This window comes from Sphaeramia orbicularis, chromosome 21 (assembly GCF_902148855.1).
Source record: "Sphaeramia orbicularis chromosome 21, fSphaOr1.1, whole genome shotgun sequence".
Lineage (NCBI taxonomy): Eukaryota > Metazoa > Chordata > Actinopteri > Kurtiformes > Apogonidae > Sphaeramia > Sphaeramia orbicularis.
In genome coordinates, this window is record NC_043977.1 from 7,684,382 (window position 1) to 7,712,309 (window position 27,928).

At 35.6% G+C, this 27,928-nt stretch overlaps 3 protein-coding genes and 1 long non-coding RNA gene across 5 annotated transcripts in view; all 4 read right to left on the reverse strand.

Moving 5' to 3' along the window:
* The window catches only part of sucla2 (succinate-CoA ligase ADP-forming subunit beta), a 34,661-nt gene extending 20,852 nt beyond the window's left edge, over window positions 1-13,809 (reverse strand). Inside the window, exons 1-4 of the mRNA XM_030125599.1 lie at window positions 13,693-13,809; window positions 9,908-10,103; window positions 7,592-7,691; window positions 5,954-6,116 (exon numbers count right to left, since the gene is read on the reverse strand). Of these exons, the coding sequence (XP_029981459.1) occupies window positions 5,954-6,116; window positions 7,592-7,691; window positions 9,908-10,103; window positions 13,693-13,809 (576 nt within the window). The remainder of the gene's footprint in view (window positions 1-5,953; window positions 6,117-7,591; window positions 7,692-9,907; window positions 10,104-13,692) is intronic.
* A 757-nt stretch (window positions 13,810-14,566) lies between these two features.
* Window positions 14,567-15,762, reverse strand: LOC115411795 (uncharacterized). Its single transcript, XR_003934266.1, has 2 exons — window positions 14,949-15,762; window positions 14,567-14,726 (listed from the first exon to the last, which is right to left on the reverse strand). It is a non-coding gene; the product is annotated as an uncharacterized LOC115411795 (long non-coding RNA).
* A 689-nt stretch (window positions 15,763-16,451) lies between these two features.
* Window positions 16,452-22,662, reverse strand: med4 (mediator complex subunit 4). Its single transcript, XM_030125844.1, has 7 exons — window positions 22,580-22,662; window positions 22,308-22,374; window positions 20,717-20,887; window positions 19,480-19,537; window positions 18,456-18,542; window positions 18,240-18,371; window positions 16,452-16,965 (listed from the first exon to the last, which is right to left on the reverse strand). Exons 1-7 carry the CDS (start codon window positions 22,651-22,653, stop codon window positions 16,793-16,795), a joined length of 762 nt encoding a protein of 253 aa, XP_029981704.1. The 5' UTR covers window positions 22,654-22,662; the 3' UTR covers window positions 16,452-16,792.
* Window positions 22,663-26,463: 3,801 nt separating this feature from the next.
* The window catches only part of LOC115412458 (integral membrane protein 2B), a 39,231-nt gene continuing 37,766 nt past the window's right edge, over window positions 26,464-27,928 (reverse strand). For both annotated transcript variants that reach the window (XM_030124986.1, XM_030124987.1), the window contains exon 7: window positions 26,464-27,281. In XM_030124986.1, coding sequence (XP_029980846.1) covers window positions 27,193-27,281 — 89 coding nt within the window. In that variant the 3' untranslated portion in view covers window positions 26,464-27,192. The remainder of the gene's footprint in view (window positions 27,282-27,928) is intronic.

Here is a 27,928-nt window from a genome sequence, read left to right on the forward strand (position 1 = left end):
TCATAATAAATGCTGATAAATCACTGAAGAAAAACTAAATAGAGAAAAAGTATTTTGGAACTGCCACAAAAGTAGCACTGGATCTTTATGAGTTAAATGACCAATTTAGCACAGAAAAAAAAAAAAAAAAAAAAAAAAAAATCAATGAATACATTCCTTTATATGGTTCTCATAAGTTTTGTACATATAGTTTCCTCTAGGTTTATGGAGGTGCTGTGGTTGCAGTTTCAGGGTCATTTTTGATGTTATTTAACTTTCCCATTTCACATATTTTTCAGGCTTTAACAGTTTTTGTTTAATATTTGTGGAAGACCTGGACACATGGCCAGAGGTTTTGGGGGTCCTCTTACAAGACAAGACTGAAAACGTTTAATACAAAATTTTTGATTGTTACTACCATAAATATCATATTTGAGGAGCAGATATTAATTACAAAAGTTTAAAAACAACACTTTCTAAAATGCTTCAATATGGGCCAACTGCAACTACACAATTTGGAAAACGTAGCTGGTTTAATTTGGATGATCTCCATGTTCATATTACATTATTTTGATTAAAACTGTGCTTTGCATATCTTAACCCTTTCATGCATTAATTGATTTTTTTCCTGAGTGTTTGTATTCCTATTTAAGCCTTAAAAAAAAACAGAATTGAATTTTTTTTATGAACCCATTTTTCATGGAGTTATAATATAGTTTTATATTAGGATAAATATCATTGCATTGGTTAGTTTGGTTTAAATTGTTATCTTTGCTTCCAAAATGCCTCTGAGATGGTTTTTACTTAATTTTTCTCAACACTGATTTTGGTTTTTTGGGTTGTTTTTTTTAATCCATGCCTATGATTTTAAATGTTCTTCCTCTAAATTTCTAAAATATTTTTCATGGTCTGACTGTAAATAATAATAGTCTACCACAACTAACCATGTACTTTTTCACTGAGGAAGAAAAATCTCCCATTAAACTTTAAGGAAATATTGATGTTTATAAACTCTATGGACAAAAATATTGGGACACATGTCTACAGCTGTAAGATGTCCCGTTCATGACGACTTCATATCTAAAGATTATTATTTACAGTCAGAGCATGAAAAATATTTTAGAAATTTAGAGGTACAACATTTAAAAGCATAGTCATGGATTAAAAAATAAAAACAAAATCAATGTTGAGAGAAATTAAGTAAAAACCATCTCTGAGACATTCTGGAAGCAAAAGTAACAATTTAAACCAAACTAACCAATGCAATGATATTTATCCCAATATAAAACTATATTCTGACATTAGTCATTACTGTTTTGTATCCCAGACCCCTGTTGGAGAAGAAATGCCTGAATTCAACGTGTCCACATACTTTTGTCCATATAGTGTATAAACATCTCAGACCCTTCCAGTCTTTCTTGCTGATGCTCTCTACGTTCATTAATATGACTGAGGTGATGCTGAAATGGCTAAAATCCTCAACCTAAGCCATGAAAGAGCTGAAACACCCTGTAAACATGATCACTGACAAATAACTCTGGCTGTCAGCCTGGAGAACCTGGTTTGTTTGAGGTCTCATTCTCTTCGACAATAATTATTTAATCACCAGCAGTTTCTGCTTCTCAAACTGCCACCGGTGAAACTTCAATAAAGGCTGGTTGATTTCCTGTCAGTGCAGAGTGAAGACAAACAGTCCATTACTAAGTTTTTAAAGACTCCCTGAACTATAGATGAGAAACGGTTGGTATTGTAAAGCGTGTTCGATGCTGCTGTAACTTCACATTAGCGGTTCTTTGGATCAGGAACCTCTTTAAATCATCACCCTTGTTCCTTCGACTCCCACTTGAGGAGAACGTCTTTGTACTTTCTATAAACCCTCCCACATAGAGCAGTGAAAACACAGACATCTGTGAACGCTCGCCTCATTATCATCTCCTCTCCACAGTAATGACATGGGAAATTCAGAGAAGGAATTCCATCATCCACGATATGGACAAAAGTATGTGGACACATTGAATTCAGGTGTTTCTTTTCTAACAGGGGTCCAACAGGGATACAAAACAATAATGACTAATGTCAGACTATAGTTTTATATTAGAACAGAACAGAACAGAATAGAATAGACTTAATGTGGCTATTCACAACACAATAAAATAGACATATTAAAAGATATATATATATATATATATATATATATATATATATATATATATATATATATATATATATATATATATATATAAATTGTGTGCAATAGAGATATGCGTAAATTAGAGATATATTGTTTGACAAGGTAAGAAAATTTAAAATATAAAAGTAGTATAAAAAAATGTACAAATATATCAATATAAACATACATTTGTCAGACAAGAGGTACATGTTCTAAGGATAGTTATTGTGAGTAGATATTGGGATAAATATCATTGCATTGGTTAATTTGGTTTCAATTGTTATCTTTGCTTCCAAAATGCTTCAGATGGTTTTTACTTATTTTCTCTCACCATTGATTTAGTTTTTTTTTCTTTGTTTTTTATCCACGACATGATTTTAAATGTTCTACCTCTATACAGTATATTGAAAATATTTTTCGTGCTCTGACTGTAAATAATAATTTTCTACCACAACTAAGAAAAATCTCCCATTAAATTTTAAGAAAATATTGATGTTTATAAATTATATGGACATAAATGTTGGGACACATCATGTCTACAGCTGTAAGATGTCCTGTTCATGATGATTTAAGATAAAAACATCAATATTTCCTTAAAGTTTAATGGGAGATTTTTCTTCCTCAGTGAGATGTGAAGAAAGTAGATTTTTAGTTGTGGTAGAAATTACTATTTACATATCACAAATAATCTGGTTTTATTAAGTTATTTACTGTGAAAATGAGCCTATCTGTGCGTGAGGAGGAGGAGGAGGAGGAAAGAGAATCTCCTTCAATTAAAACACCAACTAGAACAATTTCTGTTGTTTTCTCTCTCTTCATTTGAGCGAAGGAGGCTGTTCCTATTGGAGGGAGCATGTGTGAGCTCAGTGTTGACTATCAGCGGATGGTATGAAGCTCACTCGTACTGCAGATTTACTCGTATTTCAAGACAAAAATAATAATATGCAAATTGCAACAACAATGGTGCACGTGTACTGTGAGGTTCTACTGTATCAGACAACTGGATAAGACGCTGATGACTTTTATTGTTAAAGGTTACTGAAGTAATCGATCTGTAATGTGCAGACATCATCATTATCATCTGCTGCTGTTTTGACAGAAGCCTCACAGCAGATAGCAGATGTGTGTCCAGTTAATCCAAAGGCAGGGTTTTGCGTTTCGTGTCATAAAGGTCGCAGTCGTCTGGTCATCTCTGTGTCGTCTCATCTCAAACTGATGCAAAACTTAACATCAGCGGCGTTTTATGTTCTTATGAGAAATGTAAAATATTTTCAATTCATTACGAGCCACTGATGGGACAAATTAAGACTCTGGCAGGCTGCCACAGTCTGGGTAATTAACGGCAAACACTGGATTAGTCTCGGCGTCCTGCTGGAACCGACGGCCTCAGCTGAACCTCAGCGGGTAGACGGATGCCCTGACATAATCCTCAAAGACGCTGGATAAACTTTAGAATTTATGATCTTTCATGTCGTGATAGAGTGTGGCCCAGAATGATGATGCTGCATTCACTGAACCTTATTGTTGGATGATTTAGCACTTTCACCCTTGACGTGTCTGTAGTGATTGTTCTGTATGTATGATTTATTTTAAATATTCATAAAAATTCAACTGTTTGCTCAATAGGTAAAATTTCAAATTGTACTGATAGAATAGACCTTGTTCTTTCCATAGACTTCTGGGCATGCTCAGTGTACCCCCTGCTGCCTGTGGAATGGGGGGCAAAACACAGAGCACTGAGTGAGATCGACTCACTATAAAATTAGACAGTTTGGGCTTTTTTTTTTACTCCGTTTTTCTTGTCTTTTTTAATTTTTACTGTTCTTTGCAGTGTTGTGGTGATTTTCCTTTTTTTTTTTTTTTTTTATTACTATTTTTTCACCGAGTTTTGACTGTGGAACTGTTTTTCGGAGTTCAAAAAGGTGTCAAAAAGCAGAAATACTGATTTAGAAAAAAAAGAGCCCAAAACTAAAACTACTGGGCCCAAATTCAAATCCTTGTTGTTGTTCAGTGTGTTCCAGTTCACAGTTCATGTTCAACATCCTAAATCTCTTATTGATGTACATTCTGAGTGCCTTATTTAGTAAAAACCTGTTAAACTTCAATTCCTCTCTTTGTCTTGTTCTGTTATTCTACCCGTTTTAACTCTAAAAATACACAGTAAAGCAAAACCACTAAAGAAAAGGAACACAAGCGCATACTCACTGCAGCTTTTATGACACTGAAACAGACGACAGTTCACAGCAGCACCGTTACCTGTAATCATGTCTCGGGGGTTACATAGAGCTGTTTTTTTATCCCCAAACTATTCAGCCTTAGGTTCTACAGTCAACTGAGAATTTTCCCATCAATGATAAAGGGCATCAGCAGCAAAACTCAATAACATATTCACTATTCACAGGAACAAGGCAGTGATTTATGCATCCCTACGTACAATAAAATGTATTTGTATGTTACTGCATCATATCAAATAAATACAGGTCTTTCCAAAAGGATCTCTTCATAGTATTTAAATTGTACAGTATGTTAATATCACCTCAATCTGTATATTATGCCACTATTCAGTTGCATGTGTTCATAATCAGTATATTATGTCTGTACCACTCAAATTTGCCCATAATTATGTCTATTAACATCACATTGTCATGTTAATTAATCTGTTTATAATAACCTATATAGTATATTTATAGCACCACATAGGTATCCTGTTATTTATGCACATGCTGTAAATCTACTGACTGCACTTCTGGTTAGATGCTAAACTGCATTTTGTTACCTTGTACTTGTACTTGTGTAATGACAATAAAATTAAATCTCATCTAATCTTTTTTTTTTATTGCTATTGTCTGCAGCTGTTGTTTTTCACCTGTCAGAATATTTTGCTCAAGGACACTGTACTGTTCTGGGACCTTCAGTCCTGTGCTGCCATCTAGTGGCCTGTTTCAGCATATGCCCTGAAAACTTTCTTAAAGTCACTCAAAATGACTTATGTACAGATTATCCTCCTGCTTTTCATTTTATTTTCCCTTCTGGACAGTTTTCTGTCTACAAACAGCTGAGTGAATCACTTCATCTGTTGGGTATTTTTTCTGATTGATCCTTTAATCTAAGAAATGTCACCAAGTGGTAATAAATATCGTCACGGGTTTTCAGATTTCAGATTATTATGTTCGACTAAAGAGGCCGAAACCTACAAATAGATGCTTTTTAATGAAAGCAAAGCAGCGCAGCAAATCCTCAAAACTGACAACCAGGAAGTGGAGAACTCTTAGTGCTATTTTTACTTGAGAAATGACTCATTTTAATAGATTGAGACACTTGACGGTGACTAATTTTCTGTCAGTCAAAGTATTAGCTCAATTCAATTTCATTATAAGTAGATTAACAGATTAATAAACATTAGACTGTCTCTGAGTCACAGCTTCTTTGTCCACAGTTAAAAGAACTAAAGGAATCCCAGCTTCCCTCATTGTGCGATATGATGTCAGATATCCTTCACTGTCCTCTCATGGAAATTTGACTAGTAGTAGTAGTAGTAGTGGTGTATATGGAGGATTCAGCAAAAACACAGAAACATGAAACAAATACAACATATACTGTATGGACAAAAGTATGTGGACACGTTGAATTCAGGTGTTTCTTTTCTAACAGGGGTCTGGGATACAAAACAATAATGACTAATGTCAGAATATAGTTTTATATAGTGTATGTGATGCAGTGACACAGCTAAAACAATTAATACAAACTACCAAACTAAATAAGTATCAAAAACAGATATAAAACTAAACATGCTGGGACGCTGACCTGATAGGAGCGCTCCATGGTGATGGCGAAGTAGTACTCTCTGCGTGGGTATCTGCGCTCACAGATGAACACCTGGTTGCAGATGCGACCCGCCTCCCCGGTCTGCTTGGTGTATAATTTACGACCGATCATCTGAGATGAAATGTCACGGGCCTCCTCCGGTCTGGAGAGAACGAGACAACAGTGAAGTGAGAAATGAGACGTAGAAGTGATGCTGCTTACTTCTCATACATAAAACTATGGGTATCTGCAACATGCTTTTCCCTCCTCTAATGCAATGTAAAGACCTGTTCATCTGTTCTATAGGTCTACCGTTTCATCATGTGACTCTGGAAACAGTGGCCAAGTAAGAAACATATTAACATTTCAGAAAGAAACCTGAAAAAGTCAAGGGAAAATGTTAATTCTGTAGTGCTTATCGTCAAGAAAGAAGACTTGTGGTCAAAACTACGTCCACTATATGAACAAAAGTATGCGGACAAGTTGAATTCAGGTGTTTCTTTTCTAATAGGGGTTTGGGATACAAAACAATAATGACTAATGTCAGAATATACTTTTATATTGGGATAAATATCATTGCATTGGTTAGTTTGGTTTGAATTGTTATCTTTGCTTCCAAAATGCCTCAGAGATGGTTTTTCTCTCAACACTGATTTTGTTTTTTATCCATGACTACAATTTTAAATGTTCTACCTCTAAATTTCTAAAACATTTTTAATGCTCTGACTGTAAATAATAATTCACAGGAAATATTGATGTTTTTATCTCAAATCATTATGAACAGGACATTTTACAGCTGGAGACATGATGTGTCCCAATATTTATGTCCATATAGTTTATAAACATCAATATTTCCTTAAAGTTTTATGGCGGATTTTTCTTCCTCAGTGAGATGTGAAGAAAGGAGATGGCTAGTTGTGGTAGAAAATTATTATTTACAGTCAGAGCAGGAAAAATATTTTACAAATTTAGAGCTAGGACATTTATAATCATAATATAACTTTATATTATGATTATACCTGAAATCAACGTGTCCCAATACTTCTGTCCATATGCACTACTTTCATACTGATTCTGAGTCAAAGTAGAAAGTATTATGTGACCAAACTGCAAATACCTGAAAGCAAACTGCCCTGAAAAAAAAAGAAAAAAAAACCCCATCTCACTATGATACTTGAGCTACTTGTGTAAAATACTGCATCCCACAATGCATTATGGGCAACATGGTGTCCTTGTGTCTAACGGCAGGATCGCAACCAATATGCACAACCTCTTTTCAGCAAAATATTTCACATTATTACCTTCAGTAAACATGTGACAGGTTGTTGTATCCATAGTAATAAGCTTCTTGGTCATGTGACTGTGCGGTACACTTCATTAACGTTCACATGTGACATGCTGCACTGTACACTGGTGTCAAAAATAACATGTATGTGGTTGTACATAGAGTAGGTATTTGTTTATGCTAGACTTAGTGGATTTGATGGTGTATAAATGGATAAGAATCACAAACTGATGGAAAACATCAATGCCCGAGTCCAGAAAAAATGTTGGTATGAATCATAAACGCCACACAGTGAATGAATTCTTGTATTATTTAGTCTTTTAATGTGTATTTGTCATGGATCATAGACTTACGAATAGACGATCCTCACGCCTCCTTTCAGTCCACCCTCAAACGTCCCCTTCCCTCTGCCTCCAGCCAACACCTGGGCCTTCACCACCAGGTCCTTAGATCCTGACAAAACAAAACAAAACAAAAACACACCAGCACACATCAGTCCATCCATCTGTAACATCTGCTGTATGTATTCACTCAAAACACACAAATTCAGACAAAAATCAACAAGTGACAACTTTTATGATGCACATTTGAGTCAGTCGTGGAGCTAAATTGCACTATTCAGTAACATTAGATAATATGACTGAACGTTTCCACAATGAAGCATTAACAGAATTAAACAGAACAGTTTTAGTATTGATTAAAAAAAAAAATTACACATTTCATTCCTTCCATTCACATTAATAACAGTTCAACAGGTCCCATAGTTATTGTGTTGAACCAGCCTGAACCATGTTTGTTGAAGTTATTATACACCAACACGCACAAAAAATACATTAAAATGCACTAAGGAACACAATAAAATGCACTAAAATATACAAAAAATACATGCTAAAACATAAAATACACTGAAATGCACTAAAATACACAAAAAAACCCACCTTAAAATACATTAAAATGCACAAAAATATTTTAGTGTATTTTAAGGTGTGGTTTTTTTTGTATTTTAGTGTATTTTTTGTGTAGTTTAAGGTGTTTTTTGTGTATTGTAACAAAATTCACAAAATATATTTTACTAAAATGTATTTTTTGTGTATTTTTTTTGTATAAAACACCTTAAAAACACCTTAAAATACACAAAAAAATACACAAAGTACACAAACAGGTTATTTGCAGGTCAGATGAAGCTGAACTTTTGACTTTTAAAGACATATTCAAATTTCATTCCTTCCATTCACATAAATATCAGTCCAACAGGCCTCACAGTTATTGTGTTGAACCATTTATTGTGTCTGTGGGATCAGAGTGTCAAATTTAAGGATTAATTTTATATAGATCTGCAGTCACCCTGTTAATATAAAAATAGGCACCATTTTTAAGTCTTTCACTTCACATTATTTTTCAGTGAGCACAGACTCAACATATATAAAGTCATGACAAAGTGTAAACATAACATGACAGTTAATATCTACCTATCGGTGAAAACATGTCTAATATGCCGATACCATTGTCCGGCTCTTATATTGTTGCGTCCTTACTCAAAGACAGTTTACTAAATAAAAGCTTCCTGAGAAATAGTCAAGATGCAACAATTGAGGACAGGGGCAAGAGGATGATCCTGAAAACCAGCTGACATTAAAAATTGATGGAAAAGAAACACATGACTTAACTCTGCAAAAATACACTAATAAAGTCAGACATTTTTAACTCTTGAAACTGCTCATTTTTGCATTAAACCATCAGGAGTTTTGGTGAATATAAAAGTAAAGTTAATCATAGTGGTGAGCTGGAACATAGACAAAACATGTAACTATAAAAGCTACCATTCAGACGCTGAGTTAAATATGAACAGATATACTCGACTGAACTGAAGTCAAGTGTCATCCTGTAGCACAAGGACACGAGTCTATGTTTAGACCACGTCCACATACTCAACAGTCTTGGCTTCAGCCATTTTAAACCCTCACAAAAGGTCAGGAGATACGGACACTCCGAGTGGGATTCAAACACAGGCTCTGTAAATGAGGACTGGACTGGACTGGACCGGGTACTGGAGCTCAGTACCTCTGAATGTGTGGATCTGCTAACATCATCAATCTTAGCACTAGGTCGACTTCAGAGCTTTAGATCTGTGTGTTATATAATGGCTCAGTTTGTTGTCCCGAAGTAAAGCAAATAAATACATAGTAAATGCAAGTAAATAAAAGTTGGCACAATTTTCAATAATTTCCCCCTGGGATTAATCAAGTATTCTGATTCTGAATATGGAAATTCAGCCCCCTTCAGCTCACATTTGACTACATAACTTCCATTTTCTGTGATTTAATTGTGTTTACACATGTGCAGATATAACCAGATTAACCTGTATACATGCAGGAAGACATCTGAGTATTTGGGACAAACCCAGGTGTGTTAATCTGATTTCTCATAATCAGATTACAGCTGTTATCTGATAAAACAGATCAGATTATCCTGTTTACAAGGTAACTTGAATAATGTGATAACTCCAGAAATCAGATAATGATCAGAGTATTAGTGTGAATGTAAACAGGCTCAATCATTTCATTTGTAAAACTCATAACATATCGTGTTTGTGGAAAGCCTGAGCTTCCTGATCAGGATGGAACCCGTTCCTTCTCTGTGATATTGTTTTGTGACTGTGAGTTTCTCACCAATCTCCTTGGCCACGGCGTAGGCCTCCTCTGATGAGCTGGCCACCATGCCGGCTGGCACTGAGATACCGGCCTCTTTGAGCAGGCCGATGCTCATGTACTCATGCAGGGACAGGTTCCTCTGCTGCTGCTGCAGGTGGGGGGGCTGAGGCTGGGGCACATGGCCTCCAAACAGACCTGAGGAACCACCCAGAACCTGGAGGCACAACAACAGCAGAGCTTTAAACCAAACCAGTCTACCTGAGGCTTTTTTCATAGTTGAAGTGATTTCTAACCACTGTACGTTAGGGCTGCAACTAATGACTATTTCAACAGTCGACTTGTGATATTGTTTACACTAGTACTTTCCAATGTGCATCCGCCTGTTTTTTCACTACTGTTGTTATAGTTATGGTTATAACCATTTTCTTATATACACACACACACACACACACGTTTGGTGTTTGTGCTGCTACTGTAACTTCAATTTCCTAAGGGCTCTGCCCAACTGAGCAATAAAATTCCATCTAATCTCATTCAATTTAATAATCAATTCAATATTCAAGAAATAATTGCAGCAGCAATAAAATACTTTTTTCCCCTTTAATAAAAGTGCATTTTGTGCAGAACAGTTACAGTGTCGAACAAAGTATGTTAAACAAACAACTAAATACTTAAGAGTTGAAATCATCAATAAACTAAAGAAAAGTGCATGATGTCACTAATGACCTATCGACGATTAAATTAGTCATCAACTAATTTTACCATTGAATATTTGTCACCTGGTCGACTAGTCGTTGCAGCCCTTATCTATTTAGATGTAAAACAGTGTCTCAGTGTTGGTTATTTTTTCCAAACAGAAGAGGCTTTTGAACAAACAAAACCAGGACTTGTTTGTTAAGAAGTACAGTAAAAGGATAAGGGACAAGTGGGATCTTTTAGCTGCATTTTTGAGAACAACAGTTGTAAACTCTTGACAATAGAACCTTAAGTCCAAAACGACCCAATGGCAAAACCAAACCATCCAGTTTTCCTTTTTATAACAAAGTTCCTCAGGTCGAACTCAGCAGGACAATGAAACCTGATTAAGGATATGAAACCAAGATGTGCACATGGGAAATAAATGAGGAATCCAAGAAGTACATGTGTTTCTCAACACATCTGATCTCCAACTGAGTCACATACACAAACATCTTTATAACAAATATCACAGTGTTGGATAATTACAGATAACTGGACAAGAGTTCAACATCAGGTTTGGTAGAATATACATTTGTATTTATGTTGGTCCCATATAAATACAGATGACATTGGTACCATTTTTAAAAACAATATTCATAATGTAGTATGATTGAATAGTAAATGAATAAAAATTTTAGCATTTAATTGCCTTGAGATGAGAGAAAAATGGAAAAACAAAGACAAAAACAGACAAATTAAAAGAAATAAGAAAATCCTGTTAGACAGTACACTGGACAGATGGTTGATAATATCGATTGTGATATTCTGTGAACAAAACCAGGCTCTTCAGCATTGACATCGATATATGAATGATGCACTTGTTGCAGGTAAATCTGAGTCATTCAACCTTCAACCACACCTCGTTCTGATACTTAGAAAAAAACACACGGATGATCTGATCTGAGGAAACTAGAGTGTGAAAGTGACATCTACCAGGAGACCATGTACCATTAAAAGTATGACGGGAGTTGCATTTATTATGTCTAGAGGGAGTAGGATTAAGGATAGTTTGATCTTTGATCGCATTAGTGAACAACAGGGCGCAGCAGAGTTCCAGCTGTGGAGAATCAGTCTCTAGATTTAACCTGAGCTTTTGGTGTGGATTTCTACCATTTTGATATCAAAAATTATGACTGGGTAATGTCAAATGATGAAACTACCAAAGAAAGATAAGTATTAAACCACCTTGCCATCTCTGGAAGTTCATTTGGCCACCTCAAATTAATTATAACTCTCACACCAAGAGCACTGCATTAAAAACAAGGAGAATTTGGCATTTTTAAGCAAGTAACTTATTTGCCATCTTTCCCCAAGTATTCTCCAGAAAATTTAGGGGAAAAAGTCTGTTTATTTTCCAGTTTTACCCCAATTTAAATGCGTTTACTATCAGCGACACACCATTGACCCAATAATGACGGCAGCATCATTTACAGAGGAGACTGCTGATCTGCAATATAGGCTAACAGTTCAAAAATAGATTCCTTAAAGCAGAGTTCAGCAGGTCAACATGTGTGAAATTCAAAGAAATGTCCATTTTTAGCTCCCAGAAATCTGTCTGTGAAGATTCTGGTGAATTCTGGTGTATTCCTGATGAATATGCACTATAAAAAAGATGACCAAGCACTTCCTGTGGGACATATAACAATGCACCCTTTCAATGTCTCAGTCTAGTCTTGTAGAAAGATGTCCCGTGAGTCGGTCCAAGAATTGACAAAGAATCTTAACAATGACCTATTTTTTCTTAATCTGATGCCTATGGCCTGTGTAAATTATCCTTATGCTTATTAACCAGTCATGGTATTTACCATGTCTAATGAATTTAACATAAATGCTAATCCAGCAGTGTGCAGACAGTATGGAGGACAGATGAGTGCACTGTATTGTTGTCATTACAATCAGAATTTAAAGCAGCTGTAGCTTCAATAATGCATCCCTACTTAATTTTATTAAATCTTCAAGTATTATTAACTACATACAATCTTTCAAAGCTATACATAGGCGATTTATCTATATGCATCGCAAAAAGTCAGGATCAAGCAATACTGGAAATAACCTGCAACATAAATTAGACAAGGACCTAAGATTTTTACCAGATACAACATCAATGGGGGTTGTTTTTATTTATCATCTGTGCATCAGACCTGTATACAGTGGTTAACAGCTCTGTCATAAAGAGTCTCACCTCTGACATGTGACACCAGCTGCTAACCCTGCCTGAACTACCTCTGAATCCTACCCTGACCTATAGTAAGACCACATATTCTGCAGCTGCACTCCTCTATTGGCAGTCCTTCTACTCTTCTTTATACTCTGCCTGTAGAGGATGTGTGTCTGGGTAATGCAGCGTTAAAAAACATGACAAAAACAAACTCAATAAGCCCAGTCTAATATAAGTTGCCGTACATTCAGTCAATAAACTGGCATCTTTCCATGCAATTATAATTTGATCTAGAATGCTTGAGGCTAAGATCAACATGTTGCGGTTGTCATTACACCATGACTTGTTAGCACTTGCAGAATAATTCGCCTCTGCAGAATACCAGGGCAGGGACGGGTTTGTTGTTTTGTCTGGTATTCGTGCTGCGGCCCTGCTGTGTGACAGAGCCTCTGAGCCGGTTTGGACTCACTGCTGCTGAGCGGATTTGTGCTCACAACTTTCCATGAAGACACAGTGGGACAGATGCGACAGCGTGAGGCTCAGCGGCGGCTAGCAGCTGCCGTCAGGGGGAAGCCTGGAGGTCACTGTGTTTACTGGCGCCAACATTCACAGTGGAAGGCATTTCCTTATAGCACAGAAATATCTCAAATGAACAAATATTATGTGTACATATGGCAGTGTTTTTGGCTGGGTCATTTCGGAGCAGTGACAGCTGACCATGCTAACGGTAGCTCTGAGCTTCCTGGCATGTTAGCCAAAACATCCAAAACTCAATGGAGAAGAGCTAATGTCAAATTTGACCCCGTTAGTTTTTGGCACACTGGAGGCACTATGGAAGGCTCAGAATACTTCCAGACCCCTGCTCTTAAAGCCGGGGAGCTTCTCTTTAATCTAGACACAAACTCACCTTGGAAGCGGAGGTGATAGTGTTTCTAGCCCCAGAGTTTCTGAGGCTAGCCGTCAAACGGCCGCAGATCAGGGACGTCGCCATGTCTGCTTCTTCAGTGGAATAGATACTGCGCATGCGCTGTCAAAGGCGAAGTCGGCTTGTAGGGCGCTACCTACTTCACGGACTGTCGGAAATGTTCACTTACACTGAAACACGGAGTAATCAAGGGAAAGTTATAGGAAGTTTTCAGCTTACAGTGTAATTATTGAATGTGAAAAAGACAGTTATCAGCCATTTATTACAAAAATGACAAATATCTGTTAGATAAATATATCAGTTTGTCAAAGAACTGCTACTTTATGCTGGAAATGAAAAAAATACAGAGATCACTGAAGGCAACACTTTGTATTGAACCTGTGAATACTGTCATTCTGACCTATAACCTAAATAAAATACTGCATTAGTCTAAATCAGGATCTTAACAGTATTTCAGGCATCATCCAGCCTTATAAAATACTATTTTATTCAACATTAAAACACTCAACCCCCTACATAGTCATAAATCATCTTAGTTTGTCAAACATTTTGTAGTGTTTACCATTTTTTATATGTAATTGTAGGCCTTTGGGTTAGCAGTGGTTCAGTTTTTTATAATTCTCATTTTTCAGTAGTATTGCTCCTGTTTAAAATAATTTTAGTGAGATTAATAATTTTACAAAAACACTGCATCTTACTTATAAATTTCATTACAGGTATGTAAAGCAAGACATGTCTCCTATCAGATGTATTTAATCCTACAGTGTCAAACTTACTACATGATGCTAAATAGAAACAGGAGGTTCAATTCACAGACAAGCTTAATAAAGTAAATTAAAGCAGGCACAAACACAAGTTCTATTCAAAAGGTATTTATTTACAAGTCGAGTATGTACAGTTTTATTTACACAGAGGTAAATTAACAGTTTAGATAATGAGACAAGACAAAAAGAGCACTTTACAAACACATCCAGTCGACTACCGCTCAGACCATGTCTCCTGATTCCCATCTACACCTACAGCACAGGTGTCAAACTCCGGTCCTCAAGGGCCGGTATCCTGCATGTTTTAGATATTTCCCTCTTCCTTCCACACCTGGTTAAATTAATGATCAGCTCATCATCATGCTCTGCAGAAGCCTGATAACGATGTAATGGCTTCCAGGTGTGATGGAAGAGGGAAACATCTAAAACATGCAGGATACCGGCCCTCGAGGATCTGAGTTTGACACCCCTGACCTACAGCATCTGGATCATTCACTTTGAAACTCTTTAACATGGGCTGGTTTGTAGAAACATAACAAATCTGTAATCGAGGACAGGTTCATTTGTCTGCTGAACAACCCTGAGGGCACTTTCCTCTACAAACTCCGCCTGTTTTGCAGTAAAACAGAAGATGAAAGTGGACATTTCAGACTGCTGTATTAATGTTTGCATGATTCACAGATCATAACAGTGCTAAAATGTAAAACGGACCTCTTTATACTGGCTATTCAAATGCTCATTTTTAATGTTTTTAATCCATTTTACAACATTTTCATCTTTTCTTATCCTTGCTTTATTCTTACATATGTACTGTCTTCGTCATCAGACACTAATCTGTCTGAAATGTGCTGCGAATGAACTTTGATCAACCTAATAATGTGGACAAAAAATGACTCATAAGGAAAACGCTGTATTAGCACTTTAGCCTGAGTTCACTTTACGCTAAAAATACTGAGGGGATCTTAAATCCTCGGCTCATTTAATGATAATAAATGATAATGATCAACTGGCTCTCGAAATTACTCTTTAATCAATATGTATGAACATCAAGAGCCTCTTCTGAAATTGATGCAGTGCATTTTGGAAATGAGATCTTCCATCACTGACAGATAAAACCCTGTATGATGAGTTATGTAAGAGAAGTGTTGTCACAAAATAAATGTCCATGTCAGGGGTGTCAGACTTATTTTAGTTCAGGGGCCACATTCAGCTCAAAATGATCTGAAGTGGGTCAGACCACTAAAATAATAAGTGAAAAAAGTACAGTTACATAGTGAAAATGTTTACATCTATAAAGTTTCCTTAAAAATGTGAATAACATGAACAACCTGAAATGCCTTAAGAAAAAATCAGTGCAATTTTAACAATATTCTGCCTCAGTTTATTATTTACACATGTGCATAACATCTTACTAATCACAGTGGATCTACAAATACACTAAACATTTAGTAAAATTGCACTTTTCATTTCATGTTGTTCATATTCGTTTAAGTTGATCACATTTTTTTTCAAAGGATAGACTGAAAGTAAACATTTTCATGGAATTTTCCTTTTTTTACACTAAAACTGAGAAAATTTTGGAGTTGTCATTATTTATAGGTTATTGTTATTATTTTATTGGTCTGATCCACTTTAGATAGACATTGTTCTGTACAGTCGCGTAAAATATTATTAGACCATCAACAGTCATCAAAAACAATGGTTATGCAATCCAGTCCTAACACCTGTGTGTATCATGTGACTACAACAGACAGAAAAGAAAACATGGAATGTCTAAAAGCACTGTTTTTGTCAGTACAATGACGTAGATATTGATGGAAGAACTGAAGTGATTTTGGTTATTATCAAGAAAACATGTTAAATGGATAGATATCAGCTCTGAAATTAAACTCTTATGAGCTATTTTTGTAGTTATCATTATATTTGTCCAAACAAATGTACCTTTAGTTGGACCAGGCATTAAAATGAACAAGAAATTGAAGAAAACAAGGGGTGGTCTAATAATTTTTTCCAGGACTGTATGTGGAACCTGAACTAATATGATTGTAACACCACTAATTGGTAATATATTCAGTGTTATTTTTGCATTTCACAAAGTCCTCCCATGGGCCAGTTTGGATCCTTTGGCGGTCTGGTTTTGCCCCACGGGCCGTATGTTTGACACCCGTGGTCTATGTTAATGTATCTGAGCAGCGTTGGACCTGGAGACGCAAACCAGAGCCTAAACACATCCGTCCATGTGTCGTTCATGTCACTAATCCACACATCCGTCATATAGAGTTCAGCGGTGCAGACACGTTTCCCATCATGCCGTGTCTTCAGTCGGAGTCGCTGCTGCTGCTGGATGAATCGGTCGACATGGCCTCCACATCGTCCTCGTTCTCTTTGTTGTGACCCGGAGGCTCCAGGCCGAAGTCGTTGCCGTGGTGAGGAGGCAGCATCCCCACCGGGACGTCCGACGAGTGCCAGTGGTAGTTTGGGGTCAGGACGTCTGAGGTGGACAGAAAAAGAAGAACCACATACTGAACAAGACCTGGTTCATCTGAGGCTGTGAATATGAGCAGTTACCTTCTCCATCTGAGCTTTCATTCAGACGTAACGTCAGACCACAAACACATACTAGATTTGTACACATGCACTGACTGCAAAGTCTGGGCTGATACCGATGTTACTTTCTGCTTCTTTATTTTGTTTTTGTTACTTTATTTATTGCTATGTATTATTTAATTTAAATTATTAGTCCTAAAATACTCCTGTTTCAACTTTTTCTTGAATGGATGAATATTCGGAAAAATTGAAAATATTTTTTGAGTGTTTTTTTTTTTTTTTTATGCACCTTGTTTTTAGTTTAACCATGTATATGTCCTTTATTACCTGTATATACCCTTATATGTTCCACATATTTGTTTTATCTGTAATATATTCTATATTTAATATATACATTATCTTTGTAGTTTTTGTATATTGCCAATATTTTTCAGTATTTTGTGTGATTTTTATAGTCTTTTACACAGTGATGCTCAAACACTTAAGTAATCCGGCTTTTGTGAAAAAACTCAAAACTCTCTGCTTTTGTGTGTGTGTGTGTATATATATATATATATATATATATATATATATATATATATATATATATATATATATATATATATATATATATATGTATACACACACAGTTAATATTGTGTCTACTCATGTTTTATGTCTATTTTTTATTTTATTCTGCTTTAGTTCTATTCTTATTTTACTTGTTTTTTTTTTAATTTATAGTCTACTTTCTTATTTAACTTTTTAGTTTGTGTAATTTTATATTCGTTCTATTCTTATTTTCTGACTTTTTTTTTTGTTAATATTGTTGCACTGACTGGAGTAGCATACCTAATTTCTTTTGTTTTCTTTTCTTACAGTTAAATATACATATTCTCTGGTTTCTTTACTACCACACATGTTTACAAACAAAATGTAAGACTTTCGAAAGGTTTTTATATTTTTATCATTTCCACCCCAGGTTTGTGATGCATTTTTTATGCACAACATGAAAACACAAATAAAAACAGCTGGATGGAAACCTGGAAAGACTGAATGAAACTATGACATATATTTATTTAATCGATTCTCTTCTGTTTGTGTCAGCCAACACTGACGACTGCAAACTGATCAGATGATTTCACTACTGTTTCCTTCCTAAACTTAGAGAAGACTGAACTTTAAACCTATTTAACTTGTTATTTTTTCCTCTTTTAACTGAGCTTTGGACAGACTCACCTGGCAGCCTCCCAGCAGCCAGTGCGTCCCCTGGCAGGTGTCCGTTGACTCCATTGGTTGGTAGATTAGCCATGTGACCCAGCATCCCACTGCGCATTTCCAGGTCGGTGGGGTAGGGTCTGCGTGGATCACCTGAGACCAACATTTGAATTAGTTAAGATGAAACCAGACTCTTCTGGGGTTTAGCAGGATGGGCAGTGACCGTCTGGAACTTACCTGGAACCCAGTTGAGTGGAGCGCACACGGCATTACTGGCACTGATCCTGTGGGCGTATTTGATGATTTCCTCTGAGGAGATACTTCCTGCAAAAAACATGGAAAGAATGTTTCATCATCAGACAGACAAAGGTACACTATGTGGACAAAAGTATGTGGACACGTTGAGTTCAGGTGTTTCTTTTCTAACAGGGGTCTGGGATACAAAACAATAATGACTAATGTCAGAATACAGTTTTATATTGGGATAAATATCATTGCATTGGTTAGTTTGGTTTAACTTCTTATCTTTGTTTCTAAAATGCCTCAGAGATGGTTTTGACTGAATTTCTCTCAACACTGATTTTGTTTTATATATCTAATCCATGACTATGATTTTTAATGTTCTACCTCTAAATTTCTAAAATATTTGTCATTCTCTGACTGTAAGTAATAATTTTCTACCACAACTAACCGTCTACTTTCTTCACATCTCACTGAGGAAGAAAAATCTCCCATTAAACTTTAAGGAAATATTGACGTTTTTATCTCAAATTATTATGAACAGGACATCTTACAGCTGTAGACATGATGTGTCCCAATATTTTTGTCCATAAAGTTTACAAACATTAATATTTCGTGGGAGATTTTTCTTCTTCAGTGAGATGTGAAGAAAGTAGATGGTTAGTTATGAGAGAAAATTATTATTTACAGTCAAAGCATGACAAATATTTTAGAAATTTAAAGGTAGAACTTTTTTTTTTTTTGAATTTAAATATAAAAAAACAAAATCAATGTTGAGAGAAATTAAGTCAAAATCATCTCTGAAGCATTTTGGAAACAAAGATAACAACTTAAACCAAACTAACCAATGCAATGATATTTATCCCAATATAAAACTATATTCTGACATCAGTCATTACTGTTTTGTATCCCAGACCCCTGTTAGAAAAGAAACATCTGAATTCAACGAGTCCACATACTTTTGTCCATATAGTGCAACACCAACACATGGAACCATTTGATCCGACACACGGTGACTCACCTTTTCTGGCTTTGTCAATAGATTTGAGTTTCTCTTTTGCCTGATAAACAGCAGTGGCCTGAAAACACAAAGAGGAAAACCTTAAGTAGTCACAACTGGATTCACCATCACCGTTTACTACATGTTAATAACACAACACATCTGATCCACATACAGTCTTCAATCTGTTTTAATAGATGAGGCATTGAGATTCCTTCCACTTCTGACTTTTGAAAAAAATCAGCCAATTAAAAATCCTTTCTGCATCATCAACAGTCTTAAAAGTCACCATTTTTCTTTCTGTTCTCCTAGATTTTAGTGACTGGATTTGATCATGGGCACTGAAGTGAAGCCTTTTAGATTACTAATCACAACACTACTGACACCTAGTGGTCAAAAGATAAAAGTACAAACTATTGTGCCGGTGGGTGATGCACTGACGTAAATAAGGGAAGTTACATGACAGTGTTTACATTTATAAATTATCCTTTCACCATAAATATGAAGAAGCTGAAATGTCTTTAGAGAAGTTAAGTGCAATTTTAACATAATTTAGTTTCTCAAGTTTTTGTTCATTTTTGAGCATGTTTTGTTCTTGTTAATGTTTAATCTGATCATATTTTTTGTTAGCTTTTTGTTATTTTTTTTTTAGTTTATTTTTGTTCATTTTGTTCATGTTTCTAAAATTTCTATTAATTTTTATACAACTTTCGTTCTTGTTCTTCTTTACTTTGTACATATTTATGGGTTTTTTTTAGTATTTTTTTCTGTTGCAATTGTGTTCATGTTTCTCAAATCTCTCAAAACAACTAAATGTTTTGTGTATTTGTAGATCCACTATGATCTGTAACTTGTAATGTACATGTGTAAATGATAACCTGAGCTGTAATATTATTAAAATTGCCCTTGTTTTTCTTAAGAGACTTCAGGTTCAGATCATTCGCATTTTTTTTAAAAGGATAGTTTGTAGATGTAAACATTTTCATGTAATTTTACTTCTTTCACTTTAAAACACAGAGAAAGGTTTAAGATCATTTAGAGGTTATTATTCTATTATTTTACTTCTCTGACCCACTTGAGATCACATTGGGCTGAATGTGGAACCTGAACTAAACTGAGTTTGACAGCCCTGATGTCGAGTGTTTCTCCTTTGAACCAGACCTTTTCTTTTGAGTAAAACCCAAACCTTACATTCTGAATATCAGCTTTTTTTTTTTTTTTTTTTGGTGTTACTGAACGCTCGGACAGCAGAACCCACCAGGATGTGTTCAGCCTCCTTCAGCTGTTTCTGGAGCTGCTGGATGTCACTGTCTCTCTTCTCCACCTCCTTCTCCAGCAGCTGCATTTCCTGGTGGACTTTCCCCTGCTGCTGGGCCACCTCCATCAGCTCCTGGAACTCCCTGTCCCTCTGCACCAGCAGTTCCAGGATCTACAAACCAGGTATGAAGGAGGTGAATGAATATCATAAATGACAGATGTAAAGATTCTCATTTTGTCCATCTACAGTGAAATACAGTAACACGGTCACAGGAACTTTTACATAGAATTCCATTTTCCTCATTAGTTTGATGCACTACCAGTAAATATAATTGCCATGCTGTTTTAACTTGGTACTTGTTACTTTACTCAGGTGTAAAATTATTTAAAGTGCCAAACATAGCTGCTTATAAATATCTTGAGCCAGCTGAAGGTCAAGTAGATGCGATGCCACCGCCTCTGTCTCATTCTGGGTCACATCTATGCAGAATGTTCAATCTATGCAGAGGTCACAAACTTTAAAGTGTATTATTATCCTTTTCTCCCAAAACTTTAAAGCTTTTTCTTGACGTGGTTACAATCTTATTATGCTGAAACACAGCAGGGTTTTCCTTTTCCATTATAATTCTTAGACGCCACATCCAAGCCATTTTGGGCATTCCTGAACAAAATTCATGTAAAACTAGAAAAGCACTCGGGGAGCGCAGACCTCCGTCAAGGCAGATCAAGGTAACCCAGTGCCAAAGTACATCTCATGTTGGCCCCATATGAACCATCTGGGACCCTGAGAACCTCAGGGACAGGCTTTCTGCTGCTGCCCAGAGTCAGGACTGAACAGGGTGAAGCTGCGTTTCAGATCCATGAGCTAAACTCTGGAACAGTGAGACAGGTCTCTACTCTGACAGTGTTTAAGTCCAGGCTGAAAACGGCTCTGTTCAGCTGTGCATAGAACAACTGAAAGGGTTCTATCCGCACTCTTCTCTTTTACTTTATTTAAATTTATTATTATTTATGTTTTAACTTGTCTCTTTTCTAGTTTTGTAAAGCATCGGGAATTGCCTTGTGTAAGACTGGTGCTATACAAATAAATCTACCTTGCTTATCTGATATTGAAACACTGCTGCTGCTGGACTCAAACCCATGCACCTGTGGCTCCAATAAACTTATTGAAAATGCAAGAACTCGATCAGTTCTAGCATTTTAAATTAAATCTTCTGAAAACTGAGGATAACCCTGCACAGTGAAGCACCTGGATGAGTAAAAAAAAAAAAAAAAAAAAAAAAGTTAAAAATATGAATCTGTGTCACTGCTGGACCAAAGACAGAAACTGCACATCATTACAGTATTTTATTAAACAGATGTCATGGTGCGGTTTTACCATTGCTTTTCATTATTTCTTCTAAATTAAGGAGCTTTTCAACTTCTAAAAACAATGACTGCATGTGGCCTTTTGCTCATGTATGAAGTCATGTATTTTAATTCACCTTTTCTTCTGTTTTATTAAACTAATGACGAACTGTTGCATCTAAATGAAGTAAAAGGGCTTTAAAAGCTCCCTCTAATGCTAATAGTTGTTTTTCTGGGTTCTTTACCTGAGTGTCCTCTCCAGGCTGGGGCAGTTTCTGACTCCTGGACAAAGCCAGCATCTCTATCAGCTCCCTAAAATACAGACACGACGCACAGAAATAATATTAAGATGAAGAATGTATGAAAGAAAACACAGAACACCGTTCATCCACTGGATCTGAACATCTGCGTCGGAAGTTACAGCTAAAAACAGCATCAAAAAGTCAACATTTAACACGAGAACGGCAAACAGTGAACGTTTGCAACCGGAAAACAAATATCCTGGTGTTTTATTTACCGAGATAAGACCTCCAAATCATCCAAAACAGAAAGTAGGCGCTCTTTCGTTGATTTTTCTGCTACGGCCGCCATGTTTGGATCAAGCTACTGCGCATGACAGGAAGTGAAGTTCCAAACACAGACGATTGTTTACAAACTGGAATAGAGTCACAGCGCGTCCTCTAGTGGACAGGATGGAATAATGCTGTCCTGGAGGAGAACGTACAAAACAGCTATAACATTTAATTTAATTTAATTTGATAATATAATGAATTGCATATTTTAAGTAAGTTTAGTTCATTTGCTACCCATTCAAATAAAGTTAATGACAAAGGTTTAGGATTTAGTCTGTTTATGTAAGGTTTATAAAGTCATTGGTTTAGTAATTTATGGATTCATGTTTTGTATTTATATCTAATCAAACATTGTTGGACGAAAATCTATATGGTTAAGCCTATTACCATGACTCCCCTGTGTTTCTATGCATTGTTGATAAGTATTTCTAGTTTGTTGACTTTTGCTGTTTTTCTCGAGCAACAGTGTGTACCAGTGCAGAAAGACATCACGCTAACGTTTTTGGCACCTGAGTATTTATTTATTCATTTATTTATTTATTAAATATGACATTTTGATATCAAGATTGATATCAACAGAAGCTTTCTGTTTCATTCATTTATGTTGCTTGTCACAATATTGCAACTTTGATGCTTAAAGGGTTCATTTTACCTTGTATATATCCTTTATTTGTTGGATATATTTCTTTTCTCTGTGATGTAGAGTTTGCCTTTGGTATATTTCAGTGTTTCTTTGTAGTTTTGTATATTGTCAGTATTTTTCAGTATAGTTTTTGTGTTAGTTCTTGAATAGTATATAAAGTTTGTTCTTTAAACCTTCTGCTAAATGGATTTTCATTGTTTCTGTAACAGTGATAATAAAAATTTAGTCTATTCTAAACAAAAAAGTAAACTCAGCCATGGTGAAAAAGGTGACATAAGAACTCTTCAGAGGGACCTGGGGTGATGAGGGAAATATCTAAAACACAAGCTTTATAGAAGTGGATTTACAGATGATTTCTACATCAGGATAAAAATAAAACTCTACTGAATATTCCACCAAAAGGGAAGAGTTTGTTCCTTAAATTACTTCCATGACTTTTCCAAATCCATAACAGATTTCACTTCATTCCATGTCATTTCCACGTCTAGAAAATGAAATTTGAGTTTCCATCCACTTCCGCAGGATGTCAAACACATTTTAACTCAGGTTCCACATTCAGCCCATTTAGATCTGAAGGGGCCGGACCAGTAAAATAATAACACAATAACCTATAAATAATGTATACACCAAAAATGTATCTATGTTTTAGAGTCAGAAAAGTAAAATGGCATTATGGAAATGTTTATATCGACAATCCTTTAAAAGAATTTCTACATGTTCATTACAACTTATAGATCACAGTGGATCTACAAATACACAAAACATTTAGTAACAGGCAGAATGTTGTTAACCTCCTAAGACCCAGGAAATGTCAGCAAAGTAGAAGCTTTTTTTTTTTTTTTTTCATTAAATAAGTGCCTATATTGGAAACATCATGACAACATGGACAGAAAACCCATAGCTGGGTCTTAGAAGGTTAAAATTCCACTTACGTCTCTTAAGACATTTCAAGTTGTTCATATTTTTTCATGTTATTTACATTTTTTGTGAAAATATAGTTTGTAAATGTAAACAATTTCATGTTATTTTGCTTTTTTTACATTAAAACAAAGAGAAAAAAAATTGGAGTTGTCATTATTTATAGGTTATTATGATAGTATTTTACTGGTCTGACCCACTTTAGATCATATTGGTCTGTAGGTAGAACCTGAACTAAAATGACTTTAATGTCATTGATTAATATTTTCAGTGTAATTTTTGCATTTAAACTAATTCACCCCATGGACAGGAGTGGACCCTTTGGCTCTACTCTGATCTGTCAAGGTGACACCTTAGCCCCACCCACCTGGCCCATTTCCCATGATTCCCCTGTGCCAGGTCCCTCTGATTAGTGCTTTAATCAAGGACACATTTCCACTGTGATCGGATGACACGGCGTCCGAGGCCCGGTGTGACAGTCGATCTGGTGTCAGTCCACCGAGGCGTCGGCTCAGACGCCATGTGACCACGCCGCCTCATCGTGTATTACAGACACATAAACACCAGAACAAACAGCTGCCACATCATTCCTCACCAGTGGGTTGTGTAAGAGTCTGACATCTACTGTCCTGTTCTATTCATGTCTGGATGTTGGTACTGGTTCTACTACCTGTAGATCAGACCTGGGTGTCAAACATATGGCCCGGGGACCAAAACTGGCCCGCCATAGGGTCCAATCCGGTCCATGGGATACATTTGTGAAATGCAAAAATTAGACTGAGATATTAACAATCAAGGATGTCACCTACAGCCGAATATGATGGAAAAGTGGATGAGACCAGTAAAATAATAACATAATAACCGATAAATGATGACAACAAAGTTTTCTCTGTTGTAGTGTCAAAAAAGTGCTATTACATGATGAAATTGTATAGATAGATAGATAGATAGATAGATAGATAGATAGATAGATAGATAGATAGATAGATAGATAGATAGATAGATAGATAGATAGATAGATAGATAGATAGATAGATAGATAGATAGATAGATAGATAGATAGATAGATAGATAGATAGATAGATACTTTATTTATCCTAAACTGGGAAATTCCAGTGTAGCAGCAGCATGACATTCAATAACAACATAAAAACCACAGCAAACACGAGTAAAGACTAATATAAATAAGAGCAAACACTATACACTGTACACTATCATTTAAAAATATAAAAAGATCTGAATAATAACTGTAATGTGCTGAAATAGAACTATAAGATGCAAAACAAGTTTAAATATTCCAACCAAACTATGCTTTCACAAAAACAGTGTATAATCTAAAACCACGAATAACCTGAAATTTCTTAAGAAAAATAAGTGAAGCTGTACCAATATTCTGTCTGTTATCAAATATCTGGTGTATTTGTAGATCCACTGTGATCTGTAAGTTGTACTGCACGTGTAAATGAGGCGTAATAATGTTGAAATTGCACTTTTACTTTTTTGCACAAAAACAAGGGAGAAAAACAATAATATTGTTACATTAGTAAATTGCACTTACTGTTTTCAAGAAATGTTTGTGCAGGTTGTATATGGTTGTTCATCTTATTCACACTTTCATAATGTAATTTTACTTTTATCACACTAACAGAAAAAACTGATTTATTATTTAGGTTTTTGTGCTATTATTTTACTGGTCTGGCTTGATTTATATCATGTTGGGCTGAATGTGGAACCTGAAATAAAATGAGTTTGACACCCCAGCTGTAGATGTATTATCATTATTATTACACTAAGGAAAATTGTAATACTTCATAAATTTGTGGAAAAAATAAAAATAAAAAAAAAATCTAAATTTCTTAAAAGAAACTGTAGCCAGTATCCCAAGGAACATGCATAACAAATTTTTGAGATGAATTAGACCGGTAGTTTTATCAGAGACGTTTGAAGAAATTGCTATACAGCGTCTAATGAAGCAAAAAATAAAAATGAAGTAAAAAATGCTACAAGATGCAACTGACACAAGACAACAATCAAAGTAAAAGCACAAGATAAATGATGACAAATCACAAGGACAAAGATGAAACAGAAATTAAAATAAAAATGATGCAAAAAGGGCAAAAGAACGTAAAACACCCAACACAGACATAAGAGATGCATTAAAGATGAAAATGTGGAAACGACCAAAAAAAAAAAAGCCCCAAAAAATAAAAAAGATGGAACAGGACAAAAGTCAGAAATGCACTAATACGATCGGACACTGAGGTTTTCCTTTTTGTCTCTTTATTGTGTTGGTCTGTTCATATCTTTTAAGAGATTATATACACAAATTAGTACAACAGGCAGAGTTATCCAAAAAAATTACACATTCAAAAAAAGACAACAACATTTCACAGACAACCCTCATGAAAAAGACCTTAACACAAGTGGGTTTTCCCGTCAACTCAAAAAAAGTGGAATTCCTGTATTTTCACTTCCTCTCTTTATTTTTAAGGATCACACTCTTATGTTAAGGTCGTTTTCCAGTTAAGAAAGAACAGGTGCAGTGTATTAAAAGCTACAGCAGACAATACAAAAAAAAAACAAAAAACAAACAATTCTCCTTGAACTGATAGATAGGTGGTAGAAAAGTTCCTTTTTTCTTTCACTTTTTCGATAATTGAACTGAAAAAACTGTAAATTTGCCCATATCTAATATAATACATGTTCATGCTATAGTTGCAATTACTTGATTAAAATAATTTACTATTTCATACTCAGCAGTGCTGAATTTATCGCTAGTTATTGTCTGAAAAGATAACAGTTCCCAGAATAACAAATATTCCCGTACAGAAAGTGGAAAAATACACAACTCTTCTCGTCTGTTTCAAATCATGAAATCCTCCCCCCACTCACTCAAAACTACCTGAAGTGAAGGACAGAAAAAAGAGGTGATGATTAAAAATGAAAACGCGGTGTCGCTGCAGCCGCGGCGTTGGGGGCGCGGTGTGGCGCGGTGTCCTAGGGCTCGCAGATGAGCGTCTCCACCACCTGGGCGCTGCTGAAGTGACGGATCTTGCGGCAGTTCATGGCCTCGCGCTTCTGCATCCCTGCAAAAAAAAACAGAAGAAAAGGAAGAGTTCAGGAGGCGAGGATTTAACGGAGAAACGAGGACGAAGATACGACACACGTCTGAGATCAACATTTGAAAGAGAGTCCACGACGGAGTGTTAACCCTTTAAGCCAACGGTGTCAAAGTTAGTTTAGTTCAATGGGTCACATTCAGACCAACATGATCTAGAATAGAATAGAATAGAATAGAACAGAGTAGAGTAGAAGAGACTAGAACAGAATAGAATAGAACAGAACAGACTAGACCAGAACGGAATAGCATAGCATAGAACAGAATAGAAACAAAATAGAATAGAACAGAATAGAACAGAATATAGAATAGAACAGAATAGAATAGAATAGCATAGCATAGAATAGAACAGAATAAAACAGAATTTAAAAAAATAGAATTGAACATAACAGAATGGAACAGAACATAGAATAGAAAAGAATAAAATTGAATAGAATAGACAGAATAGACGTGACGAGAACAGAATAGATAGAATAGTACTGACTAGAACAAAACAGACTAGAACAGAATACAATAGAACGAAACAGAACATAATAGAATAGAATAAAACAGCATAGAATAGAATAGAACAGAACAGAATAGAACCGACAAGAACAAAACAGAATATAATTCAAT